Source organism: Triturus cristatus, chromosome 5_2, assembly GCF_964204655.1.
Source record: "Triturus cristatus chromosome 5_2, aTriCri1.1, whole genome shotgun sequence".
Classification (NCBI taxonomy): Eukaryota; Metazoa; Chordata; class Amphibia; order Caudata; family Salamandridae; genus Triturus; species Triturus cristatus.
Window position 1 is genome coordinate 925,285,971 of NC_140588.1, and position 24,130 is coordinate 925,310,100.

The 24,130-nt window shown below is 51.0% G+C and overlaps 1 protein-coding gene across 2 annotated transcripts in view; it reads right to left on the bottom strand.

The window, feature by feature from the left end:
• THOC2 (THO complex subunit 2) overlaps nt 1-24,130 on the bottom strand; it is a 1,568,999-nt gene that overhangs the window by 553,815 nt on the left and 991,054 nt on the right. For both annotated transcript variants that reach the window (XM_085608126.1, XM_085608125.1), the window contains exons 25-26: nt 8,891-9,048; nt 1,835-1,963 (exon numbers count right to left, since the gene is read on the bottom strand). In XM_085608126.1, coding sequence (XP_085464252.1) covers nt 1,835-1,963; nt 8,891-9,048 — 287 coding nt within the window. The remainder of the gene's footprint in view (nt 1-1,834; nt 1,964-8,890; nt 9,049-24,130) is intronic.

Here is a 24,130-nt window from a genome sequence, read left to right on the forward strand (position 1 = left end):
CCCAGCGCGCTCCGGACCGCGCGCACTCTCCATTCTGCGCCGCTTCGGCCGGGCGTCGGGTCTCTCCCTCAACCCACGGAAGTCGGTCCTGGTACCGTTGCACCCCTCCAGGGAATGCTTTGACTGGCAGGAGACCATCCCTCTGCGTCGCTTATCATTTCAGTACCTGGGCATCTGGGTCTCCCTCCTCCCGGAGCTAAGTTGGGCGCTCAACGTCTCCCCCCTGGTCAAGAGAGCCAAGGTCGATCTGGCGCGGTGGCAGCAGCTGCCCCTCAACCCGCTGGGAAGGGTAGCCCTCTACAAAATGATGATCCTTCCCCGGTTTCTGTATGTTTTGCAAAACACCCCCCTCTCCTTTCCGCACCCGTGGTTCCGCGAGCTCGACGGGATGGCGACGAGATTTCTCTGGGGCGAGGGGAGGCGACGGCTGGCTCTGTCGACGTGCCGCATTCCCACCTTTGACGGGGGCCTGGGCATGTCTGATCTCTACCTCTACTACATGGCCACCCGCCTCCTGGTCATTCACGACTGGTTTGGAGGGGGTTGGTCCGACCCGGCCTACAGGGTGGAACTTAACGGCTTGGGCTTCTCCGACATCCAAGATCGCCTGTACGGCGCCCCCATCCCTGCTTCTTGCCCTGACATCACCAGGGCTGTATTCCTGTCCTGGAGAGCGGCGCTCCGCCTCACCCGATGGACGGGACGGTTGACCCGGGTTACTCCCCTGTGGCACGGGACGTAGTTGCGGGAGGTCACAAAGCTGGAAGGCTTCAAATCATGGGATCTTATCGGCATTTCCCAGCTGGGGGACGTCTGGCGGGGAGGGCGGATGTGCTCCTTTTCAGAGCTGCAAGCGCGTTTTTCCCTTCATTCCTCTCAATTTTACCGGTACCTCCAGCTGCGCCACGCCATACGCACCTACACACCGCTGGACGTCCGGCTGCCAGATCACAGCCCTCCGGAGGCTCAGGTCCTGCTGGGCAACCTGGGGAGGGGGGGCATTTCCAGGATCTACCGCTCCCTCATTAACTGCACCCCTACATCCCTTGCGGGTCTTAAGGAGCGCTGGGAGGGATGGGTGGGACCCCTGGACGAGGCCGACTGGCGGGACGCCCTTATGGCCCCCCGCTTGGTGACGGCCTCCGCTAAGCTGCGACTCATCCAAATCTACTATCTCCACGCGGCATACCTCACACCGGCTCGCCTTCACCGTGCGGGCCTCTCCGGGGATGCGGCCTGCCCCCGATGTGGTTCCGACCCGGCAGACTTCCTGCATATGGTGTGGTCCTGTCCGGCCCTGGAGGGGTTCTGGAGAGGCATTGAGACCGAACTTACGGAGGTCCTGGGGTGGGAAGTGCCGCATGATCCACGACACTCGCTGCTGGGCATCACAGATGGCTTAGATGGCACGCGTTCCGAGCAGCTGTTTCTCATGACGGCCTTGATGGTGGCCAAACGCGACATTGCTGCGGCATGGAAGCAGCCGCTGCCGCCAAGTGTGGCCAAGTGGGGCGCTGGGGTGGACTGGTGCGCGGCGCAGGAGCGGACTCTCTATCGGGCACGAGGATGCCCCAAGAAATACCGAAAGGTTTGGGGGAAATGGCTAGGCAACATACCTTAATGGGGCGGTTCGGGGGCTGGGGGGGGGGGATTCTGGGGGCGGGGGGGAGCGGGGGTTGCTTCCTAATGTATTGCTGTGTAGTACTGATTCGGAATACCAGACTGTTTCTGTTATTGTGCTGTTTAAAACAATAAAACTTGTTTATCAAAAAAAAAAAAGAAGATCAAGGACACAAACGCATGAAACCTTGAGACACTGTTTTATTACTCATACCTTTTCATAGATGGCTCTATCGCTATGCCACCGCGTCACAGTCTCAAGCATGCAGCACAGAAATCGTCCATATCGACTTGATTCATTTTCAGTACAACTTGCCACTGTGTAAATTATGTCGGAGAAAACCTGAAAAGACGCAAGCAAATTTGACTTTTTGAAAATGTAAATATAAATAATTTGTGCAAAGACAGAATGCAATGTCAGCTGTATCCAGGCCATGTACGATACATGAACATGCCTACATGCTTTAAAGTCATAACGTTTGTCTCAAAATAGATTTGTCAGCTGTACCACCAGACTAAATACCAAGTGCAACATTGAGATGACACTTCAAGAGTTTGTGTCTACTTGACTGAAAAGTTACGTAGGATGAGCATCAATAGAGGGAAACTGTTGTAATGGAAAAAACTTGTTTTGCAGCTGTTACAGTGATGAAGGCATGTAGTTGTCTATACAGCTCCTTAAACAATATTTCATTTGAAACATAATTTCTAAAAACTAACATATACATCTACAATGTTATGCTATTCCTATCCACTATTATCAAGGATATTTACTCTTCTATCAGATGGTGAATTTCTCCTTGTGGTATTCAACTGAAGAAAATTACCCTGTCTGCTGCTAATGGGCTCTTTAAGTTGGCTGCTGCAGTCTTGTCCTAGGTGTTTTCTTTGGACTCCTTCCCCTAGTTCCGCTATGGACCTTTTGGTGGCCAACATTTGGCCAATAAAGCTTACTTTGTGAGAAAGGGGCTCTGTATATACTGTTCCCAAATAGGTACAGGGTGTACAGAGTCCACAGTCCCCAGAGGTTTGGCAGAGGCTAAAGTTCGATATAACCTTACTCTCTAAAGTGGTAGCTTGGTCGAGCAGTAAGGCAGTATCAGAGGACAGTGTAAAGCATTTGTTGCACACACTCAGCCAGCAAATGGTCTCACACACTCAATAACTGAACTCTAGGCCAATGGTTTATATATAAAAAATATATGCTTGTTTTATTTTAGAACCAACAATAGTTATTAAAATATACTTTCTCAGAATGAGATGCTTTATATAAATACTTTTGCAATATGCAATTGACTTTTGTAGAAAGTTACAAGTGGTTGCAATAGGCAACAATTTTAAACACAATAATGCATTGAGTTCAATGGAAGTTTCAAGATATCTGCCACAGATTACTTTTAGGATTACTTTTGGAATTCCAGGACTGGATCCTAGATTCAGTCCTGGGTCAGTACTTGGAATCGAGTGATAAAAGTCGACTTAATTACTGTGATGATTTTTAGACAATATTTTGCTATTTTAAAAGTTGACACTTAGAAAATATTTCATAGAAAACAGTCAATGATTCCCTATGGCAGAAAATTTAAGTTGCAGGTATAGTATGTTATCGTTACTTTTGTAATCCAATACTGGTTGCCTAGACTCAGTACTGGGACCTTTATCCAAAACAGGTAAGTAATTACGTTTTCAGATATTATACGATTTTTAAAGAACATTTAAGGATTGCAGAAATTGACACTTATAAGAAATTTCACAAGAAAAACAATCAATGATTTCCTATGGGAGAAAATTGGGTTACTGGTAAGTACAGTTGTAAGTTTTTTTCAGAGTCAGTGCTGGGCACCAAGATCCAGCACTGGGAGCTCACCTAAGAGCAGGTGAGGGTTTTCGTTACTCGGCTGATTTTTGGTGAATATTTTAGGTTTTGAAAAGTCCACACTTAGAAGAAATTTCAGGAAAAGCCAGTCAATGTTACCCTATGGAGAAAATTGAGTTATCGGTTGAAAGGTAAGTACTCGACTGGCAAAGTTAAGGTTCTGGGCATAGACTCAGGGGTCTCTCAGGGTCAGGTAGGTACAGTTGGTTCACCCTCAGCGGCACAAGGGCGGCCGGGTGCAGAGAGAGTTAGGCCCAATGTTATCCTATAAGAGGTAGGGGGGCCTTGGTTGGTGGCTGCTGACTAGCAGGCCACGCGGCTGTGGGAGCTAGGCTCCTGGTCACTTACTCAGGGCAAGTGGGGAAGTAGATGGGTGTAGAGGTTGCACTGCCAGGGCCACTCGGGCAGCTGGGTGCAGGGTGCTTTTGAGCCTTTGGGCGCTTAATTGATTTCAATGGGAAATCTCCGGTTTAGAAAAAGACTGCAAGCTCGGGGACGAAGATTCTTCAGGTGCCACCACCACTTCGAGAGGTAAGTTGGGTACTTGGAGGATAGGTAGGTACCCCAGGATTGGGCACAGGGGGCCGCGGGGCGCCAGGTGCAGGGGTACCTTTTGGTGTCGAGAAATCTTACCCTCTGTTGATCGCGGTTGGGTGGGCACCTGGTTCGGAGGCTGCAGGCTTCTTCAGGAGTGTCGAGGGGGGTCCTTGGGTGCCAGACTCGGGGTCACAGTTGCCGTGGGGTCGTCTTCGTGGTCTTTGTTCACTCCGGCACCAGCCAGGCTTGGCTGGTGCAGAGTGTGCTGGGTTCGCGGTTCCGGGCTGCTGCCAGGGATTAGAAGTAGGTTTTGAGTAGAGCCTCTACTCATGGGAGTCCCAGGGGTTTAGAGTCAAAAGGTAGCCAGGTCCTTCGGGGTTTGTGAGGTTGCTGGCCACAAGAGATGCCGGGTTGGAGCAGGAGCAGGTACAAGGGTCGACAGGTCGGTAGGGCTGGGGCCAAAGCAGTTGGTGTCTTCCTCTTCTTAGCAGCTGCAGGGAAGGTCTTCTTTCTTCTAGCTCTTCTTCGGATTTTGGAATCTGAAATCTGGGGAAGGAAGGTTCAGGGTGCCCCTAAATACTAGATTATGGGGTGTTACACGTAGGTGAAGGGCAGGGACCAATGGGTCCCTGTCCTGGGGTGGGTACACCCCCTATCCTGCCTCTCTCCTGTGGGAGGGGGGCAGTAGCCTAGTCCTGATTGGGCAGGGCTTCCCATCTTCAAGATGGCGAGAGCCCGGAGATGTGCTTCACCTCGCCTCCCCCACCTGAGGGGTGGGGATGGCAGGCTGGCACATCCCCTGTCCTTATTTGGGCTTTCTGCCCAAGCTTCCCGCCAGAGTGGGGGGTTGCAGTGGCCTGGGGAAGCTCACCGAGGCGGCATGCCTTTGATGCTTCCCACTGCCCATCCTGGGGGAGGAGATTTGGCACCTCGCCCAGGATGTGCATTGTTGCAGACCCAGGAGAGCAGGGGCTCTCTTACCCAGGGGTCCAGCAACATGTCTGCTGTGTGGCAGGCTAGGCAGCCTCAGAACAGACGTGGATTGTGGGTTAGGTTTCAGGGGGCATCTCTAAGATGCCCTCTGGGGTGCTTGGTACATTAAATCCCACACTGGCATCAGTGTGGGTTTAATGTGTTGAGAAGTTTGATACCAAACTTCTCAGTCTTTAGTGTTGCCATTATGGTGCTGTGGAGTTCATGTTTGACGAGCTCCCAGCACCATGTACTCTTAAATGGCAGCACTGCACTTACAGTGCCCAGGAATGGACCTGGGCACTGTAGGGGCACAGGGTTCCTGCGCCCACACCATTGGCATAGGGCACCCAGCTAGAGGGGTGGCTGATGTATGCCATGGCAGTGTAGGTGGTGGGCATGGCACACAGGGATGTGTCAAAACTGAAGATGTCCCGAAGCACACCCTTCTTGTTCTCAATTATGCTTCATGTTCTCTTCCTTTTTATTATCATTTGGCGTGCAGCACCCGTTGAGTGCGCCGTTCCTTTCGCACTAGAGCATAATACATTCAGGAGTTCTGGCCCGCGAAGTTGGCGGGTCAAAGCAGGTTGCACAGCCGTATACACAATGGTATATCAAAGTAATACACCTCCAACAGAGTAATCAATTTTATCCATTTTATTTTCTTCATTTTCCATCATTATTTCAGCTCTTGTTTATCCATCACGTCAAAAGCGGTGAAATTCCTTGAAAAACTTTAGCATGTAACTTGTTCTATGTATTGCCCATCCAGGCCTATGCATGAACATGTTTCGAATTTCCTCCATAACATTCAATTCATGTCGTACTCAATGCATTTCGGTTAAAAAACCTTCTTCAGGAGTATCTACAAATTGTAAAAATATATGTATGTCAGTCACATTACATTTCTGTCCCAACAGATGTAAATTATATCAAAAGAAATTGTCACCAAAATTTCCCTTTCCTCTTTAATACCAACTGATTTTTACCAAAACACCCGTATCACATTTAAATACCACCATAGTAAAACTCCCACCACACTCGCCATCTACAAAGCATTCCTAGTGACCCGCAAATTAAACTCCTAACCTAAACACTCATCCTAATTTTTAATCTGTGCAATCTGATAATTTCCTAACAAACCCATTTAAACCTCAAGCTACCTCTTCTCAACTTAAACGATCCTCTATTACCTTAGTGCCTAATATTGACTTGATCAGTTTCTTACGCCCCCCATGAATACCTGATATAAACTACGCAGTACTTCAAACGCCTCTGTCGCGCTCGTGGTATCTTAATGACGGCCATGCTAAACATCCTCAATTTAAATGAATATCACCCGCCCACCTCTGCGATCATTGGTGCAAAATATCACGTGATCACCACCCTCTCCCGCATTTCATACCCTATCAACATGTGTACACACTACATTACCCACAATCCTTTGAAAGTCAAACCTCAAACCCCCTTCTATTGTATCAGTGCTTATTTGAAAACAAACATCAAACACTGTGCCGAGTAAACTTTCTGTACATACAGAAAGTTTACTTGGCACAGTGTTTAGCATGGCCGTCATTAAGATACCACGAGCGCGACAGAGGCGTTTGAAGTACTGCGTAGTTTATATCAGGTATTCATGGGGGCGTAAGAAACTGATCAAGTCAATATTAGGCACTAAGGTAATAGAGGATCGTTTAAATTGAGAAGAGGTAGCTTGAGGTTTAAATGGGTTTGTTGTTAGGAAATTATCAGATTGCACAGATTAAAAATTAGGATGAGTGTTTAAGTTAGGAGTTTAATTTGCCGGTCACTAGGAATGCTTTGTAGATGGCGAGTGCGGTGGAGTTTTACTATGGTGGTATTTAAATGTGATACGGGTGTTTTGGTAAAAATCAGTTGGTATTAAAGAGGGAAGGGAAATATTGGTGACAATTTCTTTTGATATAATTTACACCTGTTGGGACAGAAATGTAATGTGACTGACATACATATATTTTTACAATTTGTAGATACTCCTGAAGAAGGGTTTTTAACCGAAATGCATAGAGTACGACATGAATTGAATGTTATGGAGGAAATTCGAAACATGTTCATGCATAGGCCTGGATGGGCAATACATAGAACAAGTTACATGCTGAAGTTTTTCAAGAAATGTCACCGCTTTTGACGTGATGGATAAACAAGAGCTGAAATAATGATGGAAAATGAAGAAAATAAAATGGATAAAATTGATTACTCTGGTGGAGGTGTATTACTTTGATATACCAATGTGTATACAGCTGTGCAACCTGCTTTGACCCGCCAACTTCGCGGGCCAGAACTCCTGAACACAGGGATGTGTGCCATGTCGACTCTTTGTTTTGTCTTGTACCCAGACACTCAGCCTGCAAGGGCAGTGTGTGTGTGTGTAAGGGTACAGGGCCTCTAAGGGTGGCACAATGACTGCTGCAGCCCTTAGAGGCCTTCCCTGGTCACAATTCCCTGGGTACCTAGGGTACCATTTACCAGGGACTGACATGTGGTCAGGGTTTGCCAATTTGGGTTTTGGGGAAGGAACATAGGCCCTGGGCACCTTATTGGCAGAAGTCCAGGGCACACTCAGTCAAAGTACATTCAGCATTTCAGCAAAAAGTGGGGGCATACTATGCAAGAAAGATGGCACTTTCTCACATACTCACATTGCACTTCTAGTCTTCATTGTTTTGATTGCCTCTCTAGACATGATACCTTGAATGTGGATTAGTGTTCTCTGCAGATATCTCTACATTGACATGATGAGCAACTCTCTCTGGGTAAGGGAGATCCCAGAGAGTCTCTTGGACGTCATCTTGTTCATCACTGAGGTCAGAAACATAGGTGTAACAAAGTAAAATACCCCTTTTGCCAGGTGTATGCACTCTTTGGGTGACCGGTCGGTCCAAACAGAGGAGCCGTTATGTTCTTCCTCCTGCCTGGTTGGTATGTGGGTTGATCTTCCCACAGCAAAGCATGAACCTCCAGGAATGAACCCAGCACACAACTGTTTCTCTCACTCGACTGTTCCCCCGAGGTTCTGCCCATAAAGTCATCATCTAGTATCCTACGTCAACTTTCTCTCCCCCTCCACCCTCCCTTGTGTAGTATGCCCAGATCTCCCCCTAGATAGATGTGCTTGGTAAAACAACCAATAGCTATTTAATACATTGAAGAATAGTTTGAGACATTCTTCTCCAACGAGTAGCTCATGAGTCACTGGTAGCTCTCTGACAGTAGCTCTCCTGTGTGCAGCCCAGCAAACTAAATCAGAACATTTGCTTGGTGGAATTAATATATGTATACCAAAATTGATTGTCTATTTGAGACAAAAATCAGTGTATTTTCAGAACTGATGTTTGGAGAAAAATGGCTGAAATTCAAAAATGTGTTAATGTTACAATTTGCATGAAAAAATCATGGGTATTGAGGAGACTCATTAATATCAATACCTAGGTGCCAGACACATTTCCACTGTGTCTGTTGTGTATTACTCATAAAGAGGGAATTCAATAATGACAAAGTTGTTTTTACCTTACTGCTGGCAACCCTTCCTGATGCACAGAGGTGTTTATTGCTGGTAATATTGCAAGTAGTGATCGCAAAGGTAATTTTCTGTAATGTGGTCACTATTACAACACTAAAATTAGTAGGTTGGGGAGGTTATCACAGAGCAGAAGTAGCTCTTATTTCAGAAAAAGTTAGAGGCCCCTGGTTTAAGATTTTAACAGATGTGTGGCAACCAAAAAAACAGAAGAATTGGTGTCTTTGCAACTAAGTCCCTGAGATTCACACAGTCTAGTACAAAGAGAACACTTGCAAAAAAAGTTTGTTCAAAACAATGCATGTGTCATGGCACAAATTACTCACTCTGTCATAACAAAGAAGTGTGGAAAAATTTGGAGTTTTCTGTTCATGTACTAGTTCTACAAATCGTGCACAGTAAACTGCATCAATGGCTGAAAAGATGCATCGTGGGAAAATGCACAGCTGCAGAAATTTTGTGATGGTCTCATTTTTTGTAGATCCTGGAAGCCAAAGGGACAGAAAAACAACATTAACTCTTTTGATAGGAAGAAAAAGGCACTTATCAAACTCAACAGCCATATACATTAACAAGCTATTGCCAATGTCATTCAAAACTGAACCTCTTAGTAAATATTTCCATTGCAAGTAAAATAATTATGTTCCAGATTGTAAAATCTTAATATGCATACATCATCTTAGGTCAAAATAGAGGATTATACTTTTCACTTTCTTTACTAAAAGAACTTCAAGCAACAATATCCATGAGGCTCTTAATAACAAGTCACATAAACGCAGGCTCAGTCTCCGTGTCACCCCATTTCTTTGATGCTCAGCTACATAACAGGACTGCAATTTCCCTTTTTCGAATCTGTTATTGTCAATTGTTCCGTTATCTTCAGAAGTGCACTATCATTTGCCTGTAAGTAAGCAGTATTGCTCACTTTTAATTACCCTTTCTTGCTGCAGTCAGAAGTGCTACTATCACACTGTCGAATGTGGGCCACGCAAATGCACTATGTAGGTACTTCTAAATGGTCTTCCCCTGCCCTCAGATCCTCTGTCTCCAGAGCCTTCATGCTACCGATTCCCAGTTGCAGCCGCAGTCCACATATGAGAAAGTTTGCAGACTAGCCACACAAGCGAGTTCTCTCTACCTCACTACCAGTTTACCATTTGACAAATAAGGCCCACAGTCTATAGTGTCCAGCCATCGTGCAATTCGACAAGACTTGTTACATGCAGGGCTCCCGCAAAGCAAAAGACCGGTTTAAAACGCATTGTCTACTTTTCTCAAAAGAGCAGCTTAATGCACAAGTTACTTACCTTTGGTAACAATATATCTGTAAGAGACATTAGTTAGTGATAGATTCCTTACCTTAGAATTACCCCCAGGCGTCAGACTGGATCCGGAAAGTTTTCGTCAACAGTACCCCTGCACGTCGGAAGGTGGCGTTGTGCGACTCCAAATCCGTCGTAGGCGTCGTGACCGCCGGGATGACGTAGCGGCAGCTACTTAGACACCGCCCTCGCGCGCTGACGTCAGTTCTGTACACGACTTTCCCGCCAGGAACGCAGAGCCATGCAAGATACTGACCACTGTTGCATTGAAACTAGGGTCCTGAAACGGATGACCTTAACCCTAGAAATCAGTTCGCAGAACGGGAAGGATGGGTGGGACGATAAGGAATCTATCTCTAACTAATGTCTCTTACAGATATATCGTTACCTAAGGTAAGTAACTTGTGCATCTGAAAAAGACACGTTAGTGATAGATTTCTTACCTTTGAATAGATACCACAGCAATACCAACCCCAGTGGTGGGTCTGCAAACCAAGATCACACCAGAAAGTCACGGCGAACAGAACGGCCAAAGAAGCCGTCTCTCCAGACTTGACTGTCAAGGCAATAATGCTTAGTAAAAGTGTGCAGCGAGGCCCACGTAGCTGCCTGACAGATGTCTTGCAGGGGGACACAAGGTCCCAATGCAGTAGTAGCTGCTGTCGCTCTGGCAGAATGGGCACGCAACCCCACCGGAGGAATAACAGGCTTTTATACATAAGACAACCCAGCAGGAGATAGTCCTCTTGTGTACAGCCCGGCCTTTCTTGGTGCCTACGTAGCCAATAAAGAGCTGGTCATCCACCTGGAACTGTTGTGTGCGATTCAGGTAAAATGAGAGCGCACGTTTTGGGCCCAGACGGTGGAGTCTCTCTTCCTCTCTGGAGGGGTGTGGAGGCGGAAAGAAAGTGGGCAAGGTGATAGTTTGCCCGATATGGAAGGCAGTACCAAGCTTTGGCAAAAAGGAAGGACGAGTGCGGAGCACAACCTTGTCCAGATAAACAGACAGAAGGAGGTTTACAGGAAAGAGCCTGGAGCTCACTCATAAGCCTAGCGGAGGTGATGCCAAGCAGGAAAGCAGTCTTCAAAGTTAATAAACGAAGAGGACAGTTGTGAAGCGGCTTAAAGGGAGCGCACATCAAATAGGTAAGAACCAGATTAAAGTCCCACTGCGGCATCACAAAAGGAATAGGGTGGGAAAAGGCGAGTAGTGCCTTGGAGAAATCTATTTACAACAGGGGACTTGAAAAGAGAGGGCTGATCAGGGAACCTGAGAAAGGCTGAAATTGCAGAAAGGTAGCCCTCAATAGTGCCCAGAGCAGAGCCCTGCCGGGCCAAAGAAAGAAGGAACAAAAGGACTTCTGAAAGGGGTGCAGAAAGGGGATACACAGCCTTTGCTGTGCAACATGCCACAAATTTGTTCCACCTGCAGACGTATGCCGATTTAGTGTAGGAACGCCTGGCTGCCAGAATGACGTCACAGACTTCAGGAGGCAAATCAAATGCTATTAACTGTCGCCGCTCAATTTCCACGCAAAGAGGTGAAGGCTGGACAGGTTCGGGTGGAGGAACGTCCCCTGCTGCTGAAACAGAAGATCCTCCCGAAGAAGCAGTCAGATCGGGGATCCACGCTCATACTGAGTAGTTCGGGATACCAAACACTTCGAGCTCAGTCCGGGACCACAAGAATGACTTAGGTCCGGTCGCACCTGATCTTCTTCAGCTCTCTGGGTAGAAGAGGTATAGGCAGAAAGGCGTACAATAGACCACAACTCCACTTGTGACGAAAAGCGTTGCCGAGTGACTGCAGCCTTGGAAATTCCAACGACCAGAACTGCTGACATTGCGTGTTCTCTTCGTTGGCGGATAGATCTAACCAAGGCTCTCCCCACTGTTGAAAGAGACCTTGCGCCACCTCCGAGTGAAGACTCCATTTGTGATCCATCATGCACCTGCGGCTGAGTTCATCAGCCCTGGCGTTCAAAGAACCTTTCAAATGTTGAACCACCAAGGAAATGCCCTGAAGTTCCACCCATGTCCAGACACGCAGCGCCTCCTGACATAGGGTCTATGACCCCACCCCGCTTTGCTTGTTGCAGTACCACATGGCGGTGGCGTTGTCTGTGAACACCTGCACTACTCTCCCCTTGACCGAGGGAAGGAATGCCTTCAGTGCAAGTAGGATCGCCCGGAGCTCCAGAAGGTTGATATGAAGGCCTGGACTCCGCAGGAGACCAGAGGCCTCTGATCTCCGCCTCTCCCATGTGGCTGCCCCATCCCAAGAGGGACGCATCCGTCACCACTGTGTGCTCCGATTGGGGAATGGAGAGTGATCTGCCGATGACCCAATGCTGGTTCGTGAGCCACCACTGCAATTGTCGTGCAGTGCCCTTTGAGATGTGGACGTACGTGGACAGGTTCCCCTGATGCTGCGCCCACTGGAACTTCAGGTCCCACCGCAGAGCCCGGATTTGCCATCTGGCATGATCCACCAGCAGGATGCAGGAGGCCATGAGGCCCAGCAGCCTCAGAGTCATTCTCACCAAAATCCAGGATAGAGGCTGAAACATTAGTATCATAGCCCTAATGGACAAGTTACTTACCTTCGGTAACGATATATCTGTAAGAAACATTAGTTAGTTAGATTCCTCACCTTAGAATATCCCCAGGCGTCAGGCTGGATCTGGAAAGACATCACAGACTTCAGGAGGCAAGTCAAATGGCATTAACTGTCGCTGCTCAATCTCCAAGCATGGAGGTGGAGACTGGACAGGTTCGGGTGGAGGACCGTTCCCTGCTGATGCGACAGAAGGTCCTCCTGAAGAGGCAGTCGTAGCGGGGGATCGATCGACAGACTGAGTAGCTCGGGATACCAGTATCTTCGAACCCAATCCGGAGCCACCAAGATGACTTGGGCCCGGTCGCGCCTGATCTTTAGCACTCTGGGCAGAAGTGGTATAGGTGGAAAGGCGTACAACAGACAGCAACTCCACTCGCGATGAAAGGCGTCCCGAGCGAGTGCCGCCTTGGAAATTCCAACGCGCAGAGCCGCTGACATTGCGCGTTCTCTTCGGTGGTGAATAGATCTAACCAAGGCTCTCTCCACTGCTGAAAGAGGCTTCGTGCCACGTCCGAGTTGAGACGCCATTCGTGATCCATCATGCACCGGCGGCTGAGTTCGTCTTGTCTGGCGTTCCGAGAGCCCGCCAGATGTTGAACCACCAGGGTGATGCCCTGATGTTCCAGCAAAGTCCAGAGCCTCCTGACAAAGGGTCCACGACCCCACCCCGCCTGATTTGTTGCAATACCACATGGCGGTGGTGTTGTCCGTGAACACCTGCACTACACTTCCCCGGACAGAGGGAAGGAATGCCTTCAGTGCAATTTGGATCCCTCCAAAAGGTTGATATGGAGCCGAGACTCCGCCGGAGACCAGAGTCCTCTGATCTCTGCCTCTCCCATGTGGCCCCCCCATCCCAGGAGGGACGCATCCGTCACCACTACATGCTTCATTTGGGGTAGGGAGAGGGATCTGCCACTGACCCAATCGCGGTCCGTGAACCACCACTGCAACTGACTTGCAGTGCCCTCCGAGATCAAGAAATGGTCAGACAGGTTGCCCCGATGCTGGGCCCAGAAACTTCAGGTCCAACTGCAGAACCTGCATCTGCCACCTGGCGTGATGTACCAGCAGGATGCAGGAGGCCATCAGACCCAGCAGCCGCAGCACCAATCTGACCGAAACCCGGGATAGAGGCCGAAAGATGGGAATCAGAGCCTGAATATCCCGGACCCGCTGTACCGGAGGATAGGCCCGGAACTGCGCCGAGTCCAGAACCGCTCCGATGAATAGGAGCTTCTGGGAGGGACTCGGATGCGACTTCGGCACATTGATGGAGAACCCCAGCAAATGCAGGAGGTCGGCCGTAGTCTGGAGGTGGGAGACGACTGCCTGGGGCGAGCCCGCCTTCAACAACCAGTCGTCGAGATAGGGGAAGACTGGAACCCCCAATCTGCACAGATGAGCTGCGACCACCGCCATCACTTTCATTACCACCCGAGGGGCACTGGTGAGGCCGAAGGGGAGAACGCTAAACTGAAAATGCTCCTGGCCCACCGTGAACCGCAGGTAACGCCGGTGGGCCGGCAGGACGGGGATGTGGATGTGGAAATAAGCGTCGTGCAAGTCCAACGCTACCATCCAGTCTCCAGGGTCTAGGGCAGCTAGAATCTGAGCTAAGGTGAGCATCTTAAACCTCTCCTTCCGGAGGAAGGCGTTGACGCTCCTGAGGTCCAAGATAGGGCGTAGGCCCCCTTTGCCCTTCTTGGGACCCAGAAAGTAGTGGGAATAACAACCACGACCTACATCTGGACCAGGAACGCGCTCGATGGCCCCTTTGGCCAAGAGGGCCGTAACTTCCTCCCGAAGAAGATTCAAGTGATCCCCTGACATGCGGTGGTACTGCGGTGGCATGGCTGGAGGGGTCGCCTCGAAGGGGAGGGAGTAGCCCCTTCAGACTCCTCACTAAACTTCCAGACCCACACAAAAAAGGTAGCGGCCACCTGTGTGGGCCTGTTAAGGAGCCTCAAACCTATACTCTGCTTCTTTGACTCCAAGGTTCGCCAAATGATTGTCCAAGCCACAATTCTCTCCTGCTTGGACTACGCCAATGTCTTACTTCTGGGGGCCAACAAAGCGGAGATAGCACGACTGCAACGCGTGCAGAACACCGCGGCAAGAACCTTGGTCGGCCTTCCCCGCAGATGTTCAGCCAAAGCCACAATTCGAAGGCTGCACTGGCTTCCCATCGAATCCCGAATCCAGTTTAAAGCTCTCACCATGATCTTTAAAATCCTTAAAACTGGACGCCCAGAACTTCTCTGGCCACTCCTTACACCCTATGTGCCACAGCGCAACTTGTGCTCTCTAGGCCAGCATCTGCTGACGGTACCCCGTACAAAGCTAGCCCGCACTGGTGGACGTTCGTACAGGGTGTTGGGAGCCCCTGCCAGTGAACATCCGCTCATTGGAAAATCTGTCCGCCTTCCGGAAAGCTGCTAAAACCTACCTATTCCCTTCCTCTTAGGCCTCCCAGCTGTTTTCCTTCTGTCCTCCGTTGAGTCTCCGTGGTTCTTAGCGCCGGGACGCCTCTTTGCTGGGGCAGCTGTTTGCGCTTTGTCAAATAATAACATAACATAACATTTTCAGCACCCACCTGTCCGACGTGATGGAACGCCAGTGGAGCAGGTGATGGCGAACTCTGCCTCCCACTGGCGTGGAATGGGCCTGAAAGCACGGACTAGGAGGGCTTTGAGGCAGATGCTGCCGGGGTAGATGTGGATGGACCGGCACGTTGTCCCCCTGTAACGCCTCGGCGGAATACACGTCCGCGACCGCGTGGAGGTTGGTTCTGCGGCCTGTGGCTAGTTGCCCCTTTCTTGGCCACGAAAGGGACGAAAAGCGGAAGCTTGCGGGCACAGGGCCGAGAGGCCCAAGCACTTAGCCGTAGCCCGGGAGTCCTTAAAGCGCTCCAGCCCACGATGCGCTTTGTCGCCAAAAAGGCGACTGCCATCGAAGGGTATGTCCATGAGGGTGCTCTGGACATCCCCAGAAAAATTCGTGGACCGCAGCCAGGCGTGGCGACGAAGCGCCACCGTAGTAGACATTGCCCTACCTAGCGAGTCCGTAGTGTCTAGTCCACATCGGATTGCGTGCCGCGCTGCATCCCGCCTGTGAGAAGTTGGCCTGATATATGATTTCACTAGTTCTAGTGTACACCTTGTATCAGTCCAAACAAGCCTTATGGTGATTGGTTGTAAAGTCAACCTTATAGACCAGCTATCCTAGTGGTAGCATGGACAAGAGCAGTCTTAGGCTAAACTCTGTATGGCATGTGAAGCCAGCTGTTATACCATTACAATCCCTTGAATACCAAATGAAAGGACACCACACCAGGTATATATAAAATTAGAATGTATTTATTCTAACATATTCCCTCAACACTTTTTATGAGTTCAGAGGTCTGAGTACAAACAATTTCTTAAGTAGCATACGTTTAGTTGCACAGGAAAAATACAGTTAGGCCCAGGGGCCACGCAAACCATATACTAAGAAAGTGGTGTAAGTACCACGTCACGAACAGGGAGTAGGCCTAGGGCATCGCTGGGGCTACAATACCCTACCAATAGTTAGGAAGTGGGAGGCCCACGGGAAGCGTGTGCAGTGTGGAAACACATACGCGGGTTACATATTAAAGTCAATGGGAATGTAGCAGTTAGAAATAGGAAGAATACGGACACTTCCAAAGTAACTAGGAGGAAGCAACTAGAGACTTAGACACTTGGATAGTCAATACCCACTGGAGCACCGGAGTACTCGCGTTACCTCACCCACAGGAGACGGGTGCATAGGTGTGAAGATGTGTCGGGTGTCGTCGCTGGATCCTATGGATGCCTGAAGAACAGATGCTGGCAGGCGGCCAGGAGGAAGATGTCCGGTGGATCCAAGGATGGATCTTGAAGGAAGAACACCTGCAAGCAGAGGGGACAAAGTCTGGGTCACTAGCCAGTGACCGGGTGGAACCAGGAAGGAACCAGGCGATGTCGTGCAGAACACAGGTGATGTCTTGAAGCTCGTCTCTGCAGCTGCGTGGACCCGGAGGCGTCGAGGACGACCAGAACCAGGATACGAGCTGTCCCAAGAAGGATCTTGCTGCTGGCGGAGTCGACGTCCCGATTGATGTCAACAAGCCTTAGCAAAGGCAACCCACGTGGAAAGGGAAATTCGCTTCAGGTGCAGACCAGGAAGGCCTGAGGTGCTTATCTTTCACAGGGAAGCAAGGGCCAGTCTGGAGGAGCCAAACCAGCGGTGAAAAGTTAAGGGTTCGTCGTCACTGAGGCTACTAGCCAACGGGCAAGCAACCAGACAGACGCATCGAGCAGGAAAATGCAGAAGGGCCCCACGCAGAACTCGTGGAGTGTGGAGGGCTGATCTTCGGTGCAGATGGTGCTCGGGGTTGGGGCTTCTCAATCCCCAGAGCACAACTTCGAGGATGCCTCAGAAGCTGCGCTGGAAGCTACTCGCCAATTTTCCCAGGTAGCCGGTCCCACGTCTCTCGTCGCCTCCACGGATCTCAGCTTGGCTTGGATGTGGATCAGGGTCAGAGAAGTCTGGAGGTCAAGGCGCTGGTTGGGATCTGCAGTCGGTTCCTCGTAGAACTTGGGCAAAGCAAACGGCAGATCGCTTGTTGGTGCCTGTTTGCACAGGGTGGCCGCTCCTTGGCCAGAAGGGAGATTCTTCAGTCTTCTTGTCGTCGAATGTTGAAGGTCCAGAGTTTCGTGTCTAGTTTCAGTTCAGGATAATCCAAAGTCCTAGGGACTCAGCTCCCACTCTTATACTAATCAGGGGGGCTGGGTTACCTGCTAGGTCCCTCCTATGGGTTGTACCAGGGAGGGGGGTGGTTACAACCCCTTCCCTTTGTCCAGTTTCGCGCCAGGGCTGGGGCTGGAGTGCCCCAGCACCGGTTTGAACCGGACTATGCATGGGACACCTTGTGTGCCCCAGGCAGTGTCTCGTTTCTTTCATCCCTCCCTGCCCCAATACACTAAGCCCTGTCTAGGGTGGTGCTAGCACCTCCCAAGGCAGGAAACCTATTGTCCAAGCCTCCCTCGCTGGAGGGACTTCCAGCAGCAGGAGGTCAGACTTGTGTCCGTGGAAGCAGCATCCATTTTGTGATGCTGGGGCTCTGGTTAACTTTAACCGGGTAGTAGGACTTCAACATGTCTTCTCCCTCTAGAAGGGGGGAATACTATCCTCATCGCCAGAAATGGTGTGGGGGTAGTATTTCAAAGTGTTAGACACCTTACACAACATATTTTGATAAAGCCAAACCATAGTTACCATAACCGCGAGGATTATAAGGCACCTTAAGGGTATATGGTAGGCGATATCATAGAACAGCTATAAGGACATGGTTCTGAAAGCTGCAGACAGGCCAGCTCATGCTAGAGAACCATCTCACATGTTACCAATCACTCTGCCTCCAGGATTGTTAAGGCCTGCCATAGGAGTGGCTGAAAGCTTACCCATGTGTCTATATATAAAAGGTAGGTATAGGAATACTATACCTAAGCAAGGGGTGATTACACGACCTTGCCCCAGCTGAGTGATCAGCCAGTTGTGTCAGGATGGGAGGCCAGCCAGGGGTGGCATAATACATGCTGCAGCCCCTGGTAGGCCTAGGGTACACCCATGCCCTGGGTACCTAAGGTACATTGTACAGGGCCCTATAAGGTGATCCTTACCAATTGGGTTATGTACCTAAAGTACATAGTGTGAGAAGTTCGCCTGATATGTAGTGCTCACTATTCTAGTGATCACTGTGTATCATTCCAAACGACCCTTATTGATGATTGGTTGTAAGTCAACCTTATAGACCAGCTATCCTAGTAGCGTGGACAAGAGCAGTCTTCAGGCTAAACTCTAGAGGGCGTGTTAAGCCGTCTGTTTACCGTCACATATACCCCTTGAACACCAAGTGAAAGGACACCACACAAGTTGTTATGAAAATAAAGGATATTTATTTATAACAAGACTACCCTGGCTCTTTATGAGTCAGGGAGCTAAGCACACTACAAAACTCTTATGAAAATACTTCCGGTTGCACAATTTACACAAATGCCCGAAGGGCACGAAACCATTTACACTGCAAGTGGAATGGGAAAGGTTAGATAGTTTAAAGTTACTGATTCCGGAGGAATCCGATCAGTGGGACTAAACGAAAAAGGAACTGGACACTTGTAGAGTGAACCTACGATGGAGCACCGAGATGCTCGAGTTACCTAGCCCAGAGGCTGCGGCTGCGTGGGGTTCAGCAAGATGTCGGGAGTCCTCGTTGTAGTCTCAGGAGCCTGAAAAAAGAAGTTGCTGGCAGGCGACCAGTGTTGATGTTCAGAGAGATCCAAGCCTGGATCGGTGATGAAGAAAACCTGAAAGCAGAGGGGACTCAGTTCTCAACCGCTAGCCAGCGATCGTGTGGGTACCAGGAAGGTACCGGCTGAAGTCACCTCGACCAGGTGAGTGGGTGACGTCGGACTCTGCTGTTCCTCGGACCAGGAGGCGCGGCGGCGACCAGGATGGAGGGCGAGCTGTCCCACGAAGGTGTCTGCTGTCGATGATGCTGGGCCCAGGAATGGGGCAGCAGGTCTTGGCAGTGGCAAACCCACGCGGTGGAGTCAAGATGGCGTCGGGAGTGGACCAGGAGGGTCCGAGGTACTCCTCTGTTGAAGGGGAGCAAGAGCCAGTCTGGAGCAACCAGACCAGTGATGAAAGTCTGTCGTGGTGCGTCGTGAAGAGGGCCACAAGCCGGTCGGCGAGTGGCCGGACAACGCGGTGAGCAACAAGGAGCAGAAGGGCCCCCACGCAGATCTCGTGGATGCTGGGGAGGCAGACTTCGGTGCTGGAGCCGCTCAGGGTTAGGGCTTCTCAAACCCTAGGTGCACTCACTCGAGGGTCCCTCGGTGGGCGTGCTAGATAAGCGTCGTGCAGGTTCTGAAGATGGCCGGTCCCGCAGGTCTCGTCACACCTACGAATCTCAGCTGGGCTGATGATGTAGGTAGAGGTCAGAGATGGCAGGGAACCCGGGTCTCGTCGAGCTGGGCAGTCTTGATCCGTGGGAGAGACGTACAGCAAACCGCAAGCGCTTAGGTGGTGCCTGCTGGTGCAGGGTGGCTACTCCTTAGCCACAAGGGAGAGTCTTCAGAAATAGTCAAGAGTTCCTTTTGTGGAAAGTAGTTCAAGATTCAGAATTATCCAATTTGGGAAGGGGACCCGCTCCCACCTTTATTCTAGGAAAAAGGGGCTGGCCCGTGACTAGGTCCTACCTATGGGTGGGACCAGGAGGGGGGTGGTTACACCCCTATCCTTTGTCCGGCTTCGCCCCAGCTCAGGGGCTGGTGTGCCCCCGAAACTGGTTTGAGCCGGGCTATGCACAGTGAGCACCGGGGTGCCACTTGCAATCACCTTCCTTTCAGCCCTGCCTACCTGGGATACACAAACCCTGTCTGGGATGGTGCTAACACCGCCCTCGACAGGAAACCCTTTGTCCAAGCTCCCCTCGCTGGAAGGTCTCCCAGCAGCAGGAGGTCAGACTTGTGTCTGGTGGCAGCATCCATTTTGTGATGCTGAGGCTTGAGTCAACTTTAACCGGGGTTCAAGGTTACTTCCATGTCGTGTCCCTCTAGAAGGGTGGAATGCTAACCCCGTCGCCAGAACTGGCGAGGGGTTCGTATTCCAATTCGTATGACACCTTACTCGACATGTTTGGGTGATGCGATGCCAAAGTTAGCAAATAACCGCGAGGATTATAGTGCACTTTAAGGTAGTTGGCCCGCGTCACCATGGAACGGCTATTAGGATTTGGTTCCGCAAGCTGTCGACGGGCTCAGCTCGCGCCAGAGCACCATCTCACATGATTCCCAGCACTCTGCCTTCAGGATTGATAAGGCCTGCCATAGGAGTGACTGACAGGAATCCATGCGTCCATTTTAGGGTTAGGTATAGGAATACTACACCTACAGCAACGGGTGATTACACCACCTTGCCCCAGCTGTCGTGCAGCCAGTTGTGTCAGATTTGGGCGGCCATCCAGGGGTGGCATAATACATGCTGCAGCCCCTGGTAGGCCCTGGGTACACCGATGCCCTGGATACCTGTGGTATGCTGATACAGGGACTGATAAGGCGGCCCAGTTCCAATTAGTGGATGCACCTAATGTACATGTGTGTTAATTTCGAGAGAGAACAGCTAGGCTGTGGGTCTGATTGGCAGGCCCGCAGCCGGGTAAAGTCGTAAACCAATGAAGCAAAAGCAAAAAATCTGGGTGATCATAGGATTGCAGACCCTACTCTCCTACACATAGTATGAATTTAGAGAGAGAACAGCTGGGCTGTGGGTCTGATTAGCAGGCCCACAGCCACATCTAAGTCGAAAACCAGTGAAGCAAAAGCAAAAAGTGGGGGTGACCATAGGAAGCAGACCCTATTCTCCTACACCACCCCTCGGCAAGAGCCTGGGCGAGCCGTGTCCGGGCCTCCTCCGGACACTGGGGCAGCACGTCCTCCACCGTATCCCACAGGGAGTGGCAGTAACGGTCCAAGTGACAAGCGGTGTTAATAGACCGCAATCCCAAACTAAGGGATGAGAACAGCTTCTAACCAAACTGTTCTAGTCACTTGGATTGCCGATCCGGGGGAGCGGACGGGAAGGAGGTCTGGGAAGTAGAGGCCTGGATAACCAGGCTCTCAGGCGTGGGGTGCATGGACAGAAAACTGGCGTCGCCTGGAGCAGGGCGGTGGCGCTGGGCCATGTTCCGGTGCACAGGAGGTACTGTGGAGGGCTTGGACCAGGAGCCCTTCAGAACGTCCACTAGTGCATCATTAAACTGCAGCAGAGGCTCCGAGAAGCTTGCTTACGGTTGGAGCACTTTTGTGAGGAGGTTAGACCTCACAGCCACAGCAGGTAGCTCTAGCCCAAGGGCTTCGGCCGCCTTGCACAGCACCTCAGAAAATGCAGCACCCTCCTCCGAAGCCACTGTCGGAGGAGAGATGAAGCCAGTGTCAGGGGAGGTGTCAAGACCACTGGCATCCTCCAGTTCGTCTGCCCAGTCCTGTGATAACTGGCCCTGCCGGGCCAGAGGGTCAACAGACCCCTCCCAATCGTCACCGTCATCCGATTCCTGGTAGACAGGTGGAATGATCGGAGCCGGGCAGAAGATTAAATTGCCAACCATCGGCGTCGGATGCGGCGCCGGACGGCGCCGCTCCGACGCCGGGCCCGGACCGGGACTAAACCGGGGAAAGGCGTCGTCCGAAGGCGGCGCCTGGGGTGGCACCGGAGTCTGCGCCGGCGAAGGGGTCGTGAGGTCGACCGGCGCCTACTGGGATCCAGGTCCTGGATCCCTCGGTGACCTGCGGCATCGGGACTGGAGTCGGCGCTGAAGCCGCCGGCTTGCTAGGCCCACCAGTCGAGCCCGCGGGGCCCGAAGGCGCGTCAGCAGGCGTGGGGCGGCGGAACCAGGCCTCTCATGGCCGAGAGGCAGGCAATGATCTCCGCCGGAGTTGCGTCAGTCCCAGGGACCGGCGGGTATGGGGACGGATGTGACTCCTGCGGCTCCGATGGAGCCGGTGGGTGGAATCACCCGAACCCTCAGCCGAGTCGCGCGACCGGCGAGGGGAGCCCGAAGAGCGATGTCGCCTCTTGGACTTCTTACTATGCTTCGACTTACCAGAAGACTTGGAACCGGACGAATGGTGATTGCTGCGGCTCAGCGACCCGTCCCTCAACCTCCTTCTCGACCGGGACCGCGAACGGCACGGAGTCGACTGCCGGAGCTCGAGGAGCTTGTGGGACCGCTCCCGCCTAGCCTTCGACGTCAAGGTCCGGCAGTCGAGGCACGACTCGGCATCGTGGTCGGCCCCAAGGCAGTAAAGGCACCGGCGGTGGTGGTCCGTAAACAACATCAGTCAGTGACAGGAGTCACAAGGTTTAAAACCAGGCATCCTACCGGCACCAGAGTCGACTCGACGAGAATAGACCAAAAAGTCCAAAAATAATTAAAAGGGTATGCTCTTCACGGATCGGCACTGTCTGGAGCGGAAAAAAGAAGAACTGAGGTCAGCGCGCGAGGACGGCGTCTAAGTACTCCGACGACGTCATCCCGGCACACGACGCAGACGACGGACGCGGAGCCGCAGACGACGCCTAGCGATGCGCAAGGGTATTGCTGATGAAAAATCTTTCCGGATCCAGCCTGACGCCTGGGGATGTTCTAAGGTGAGGAATCTGACGGGTTTCTTTCAGATATCACAGATTAGCTGTTTGGGAGGACAGCGCCAAAACTGCACTGTGTCCAGAATCACTACGATGAAAGGGAGCGTCTGAGAGGGAGTCAGGTGTGACTTCGGCACGTTGGTAGTGAACCCCAGCGAGTGCAGGAGGTCTGCCATAGTCTGGATTTGGGAAATGACAGCCTGGGGCGAGCCCAACTTTAAAAGCCCTTCGTCGAGATACGGAAAGATTGGTACCCCTGATCTGTGCAGATGAGCTGTGACCACCGCCATCACTTTTGTAAACATAAGAGGGGCATTGCTAAGGCCAAAGGGGAGCATAGTGAACTGAAAGTGCTCGCGCACCACCGTGAACCGTAAGTAACGTTGTGGGCAGGTAGGATGGTGATATGGAAAAAAGTGTCATGCAAATCCAATGCAACCATCCAGTCTCCTGGGGCAAGGGCAGAAAGGACCAGGATCAAAGTGAGCATTTTGAACTACTACTTCCGAAGGAAGAAGTTAAGGTTTGGTAGGTCTAGGATAGGGCACGCGCCTTTGTCCCTTTTGGGCTCCAAAAAGTAGCGGGAACCACCACCACGTCCTTCTTCTGGCACCAAAACCCTCTCTATGGCCCCCTTGGCCAAGAAAGCCATAGTTTCCTCTTAGAGAGGCACCAAATGATCCTCCGACATACGGTCGTAGGAGGGTGGCATGGAGGGTGGGGTAGTTTTGAAGGGGAGGGAGTAGTCCCTTCGGACTATCTGCAGAAGCCACCTGTCACACGTGATGGACTACCAGTGGAGGAGGTAATGGCGAATTCTGCCTCCGACTGGCCGATGATGGACCTGAAACGTCGGACTAGGAGGGTTTGGAGGCAGTCGCAGAGGGGAAAGGGTGGACTGGCCCACCCCCTGGCTCCCTGACCCACGAGGATGCTGATCCCACGTCCGCGGCCACGCAGAGATTGGGCAGCTGGGTGGCTGGGCAGGACGTGATTGGGTGCCCCTTCTGAAGCCATGAAAGGGAGGAAAGGTAGACTGAGGTGGACAGATGGTAGCTGTAAGAAAGTGGCTCTGTATATACTGTCCCCAAATAGGTATAGTGAGTACACAGTCCCCAGAGGTTTGGCAGAGGCTAAAGTTAGATATAACCTTCCTCTCTAAAGTGGTAGCTTGGACGAGCAGTAAGGCAGTATCAGAGGACAGTGTGAAGCATTTGTTCTACACACTCAGTCAGCAAATGGTCTCACACACAAGAACTGAACTATAGGCCAATGGTTTGTATATAAAAACATATAATTGTTTTATTTTAGAACCACAAGTAGGTATCAAAATATACTTTCTCAGAATGAGATGCTTTAGTTAAATACTTTCAATAGGCAATAGACTTTTGAATACAGTAGTTACAGTTGTTGCA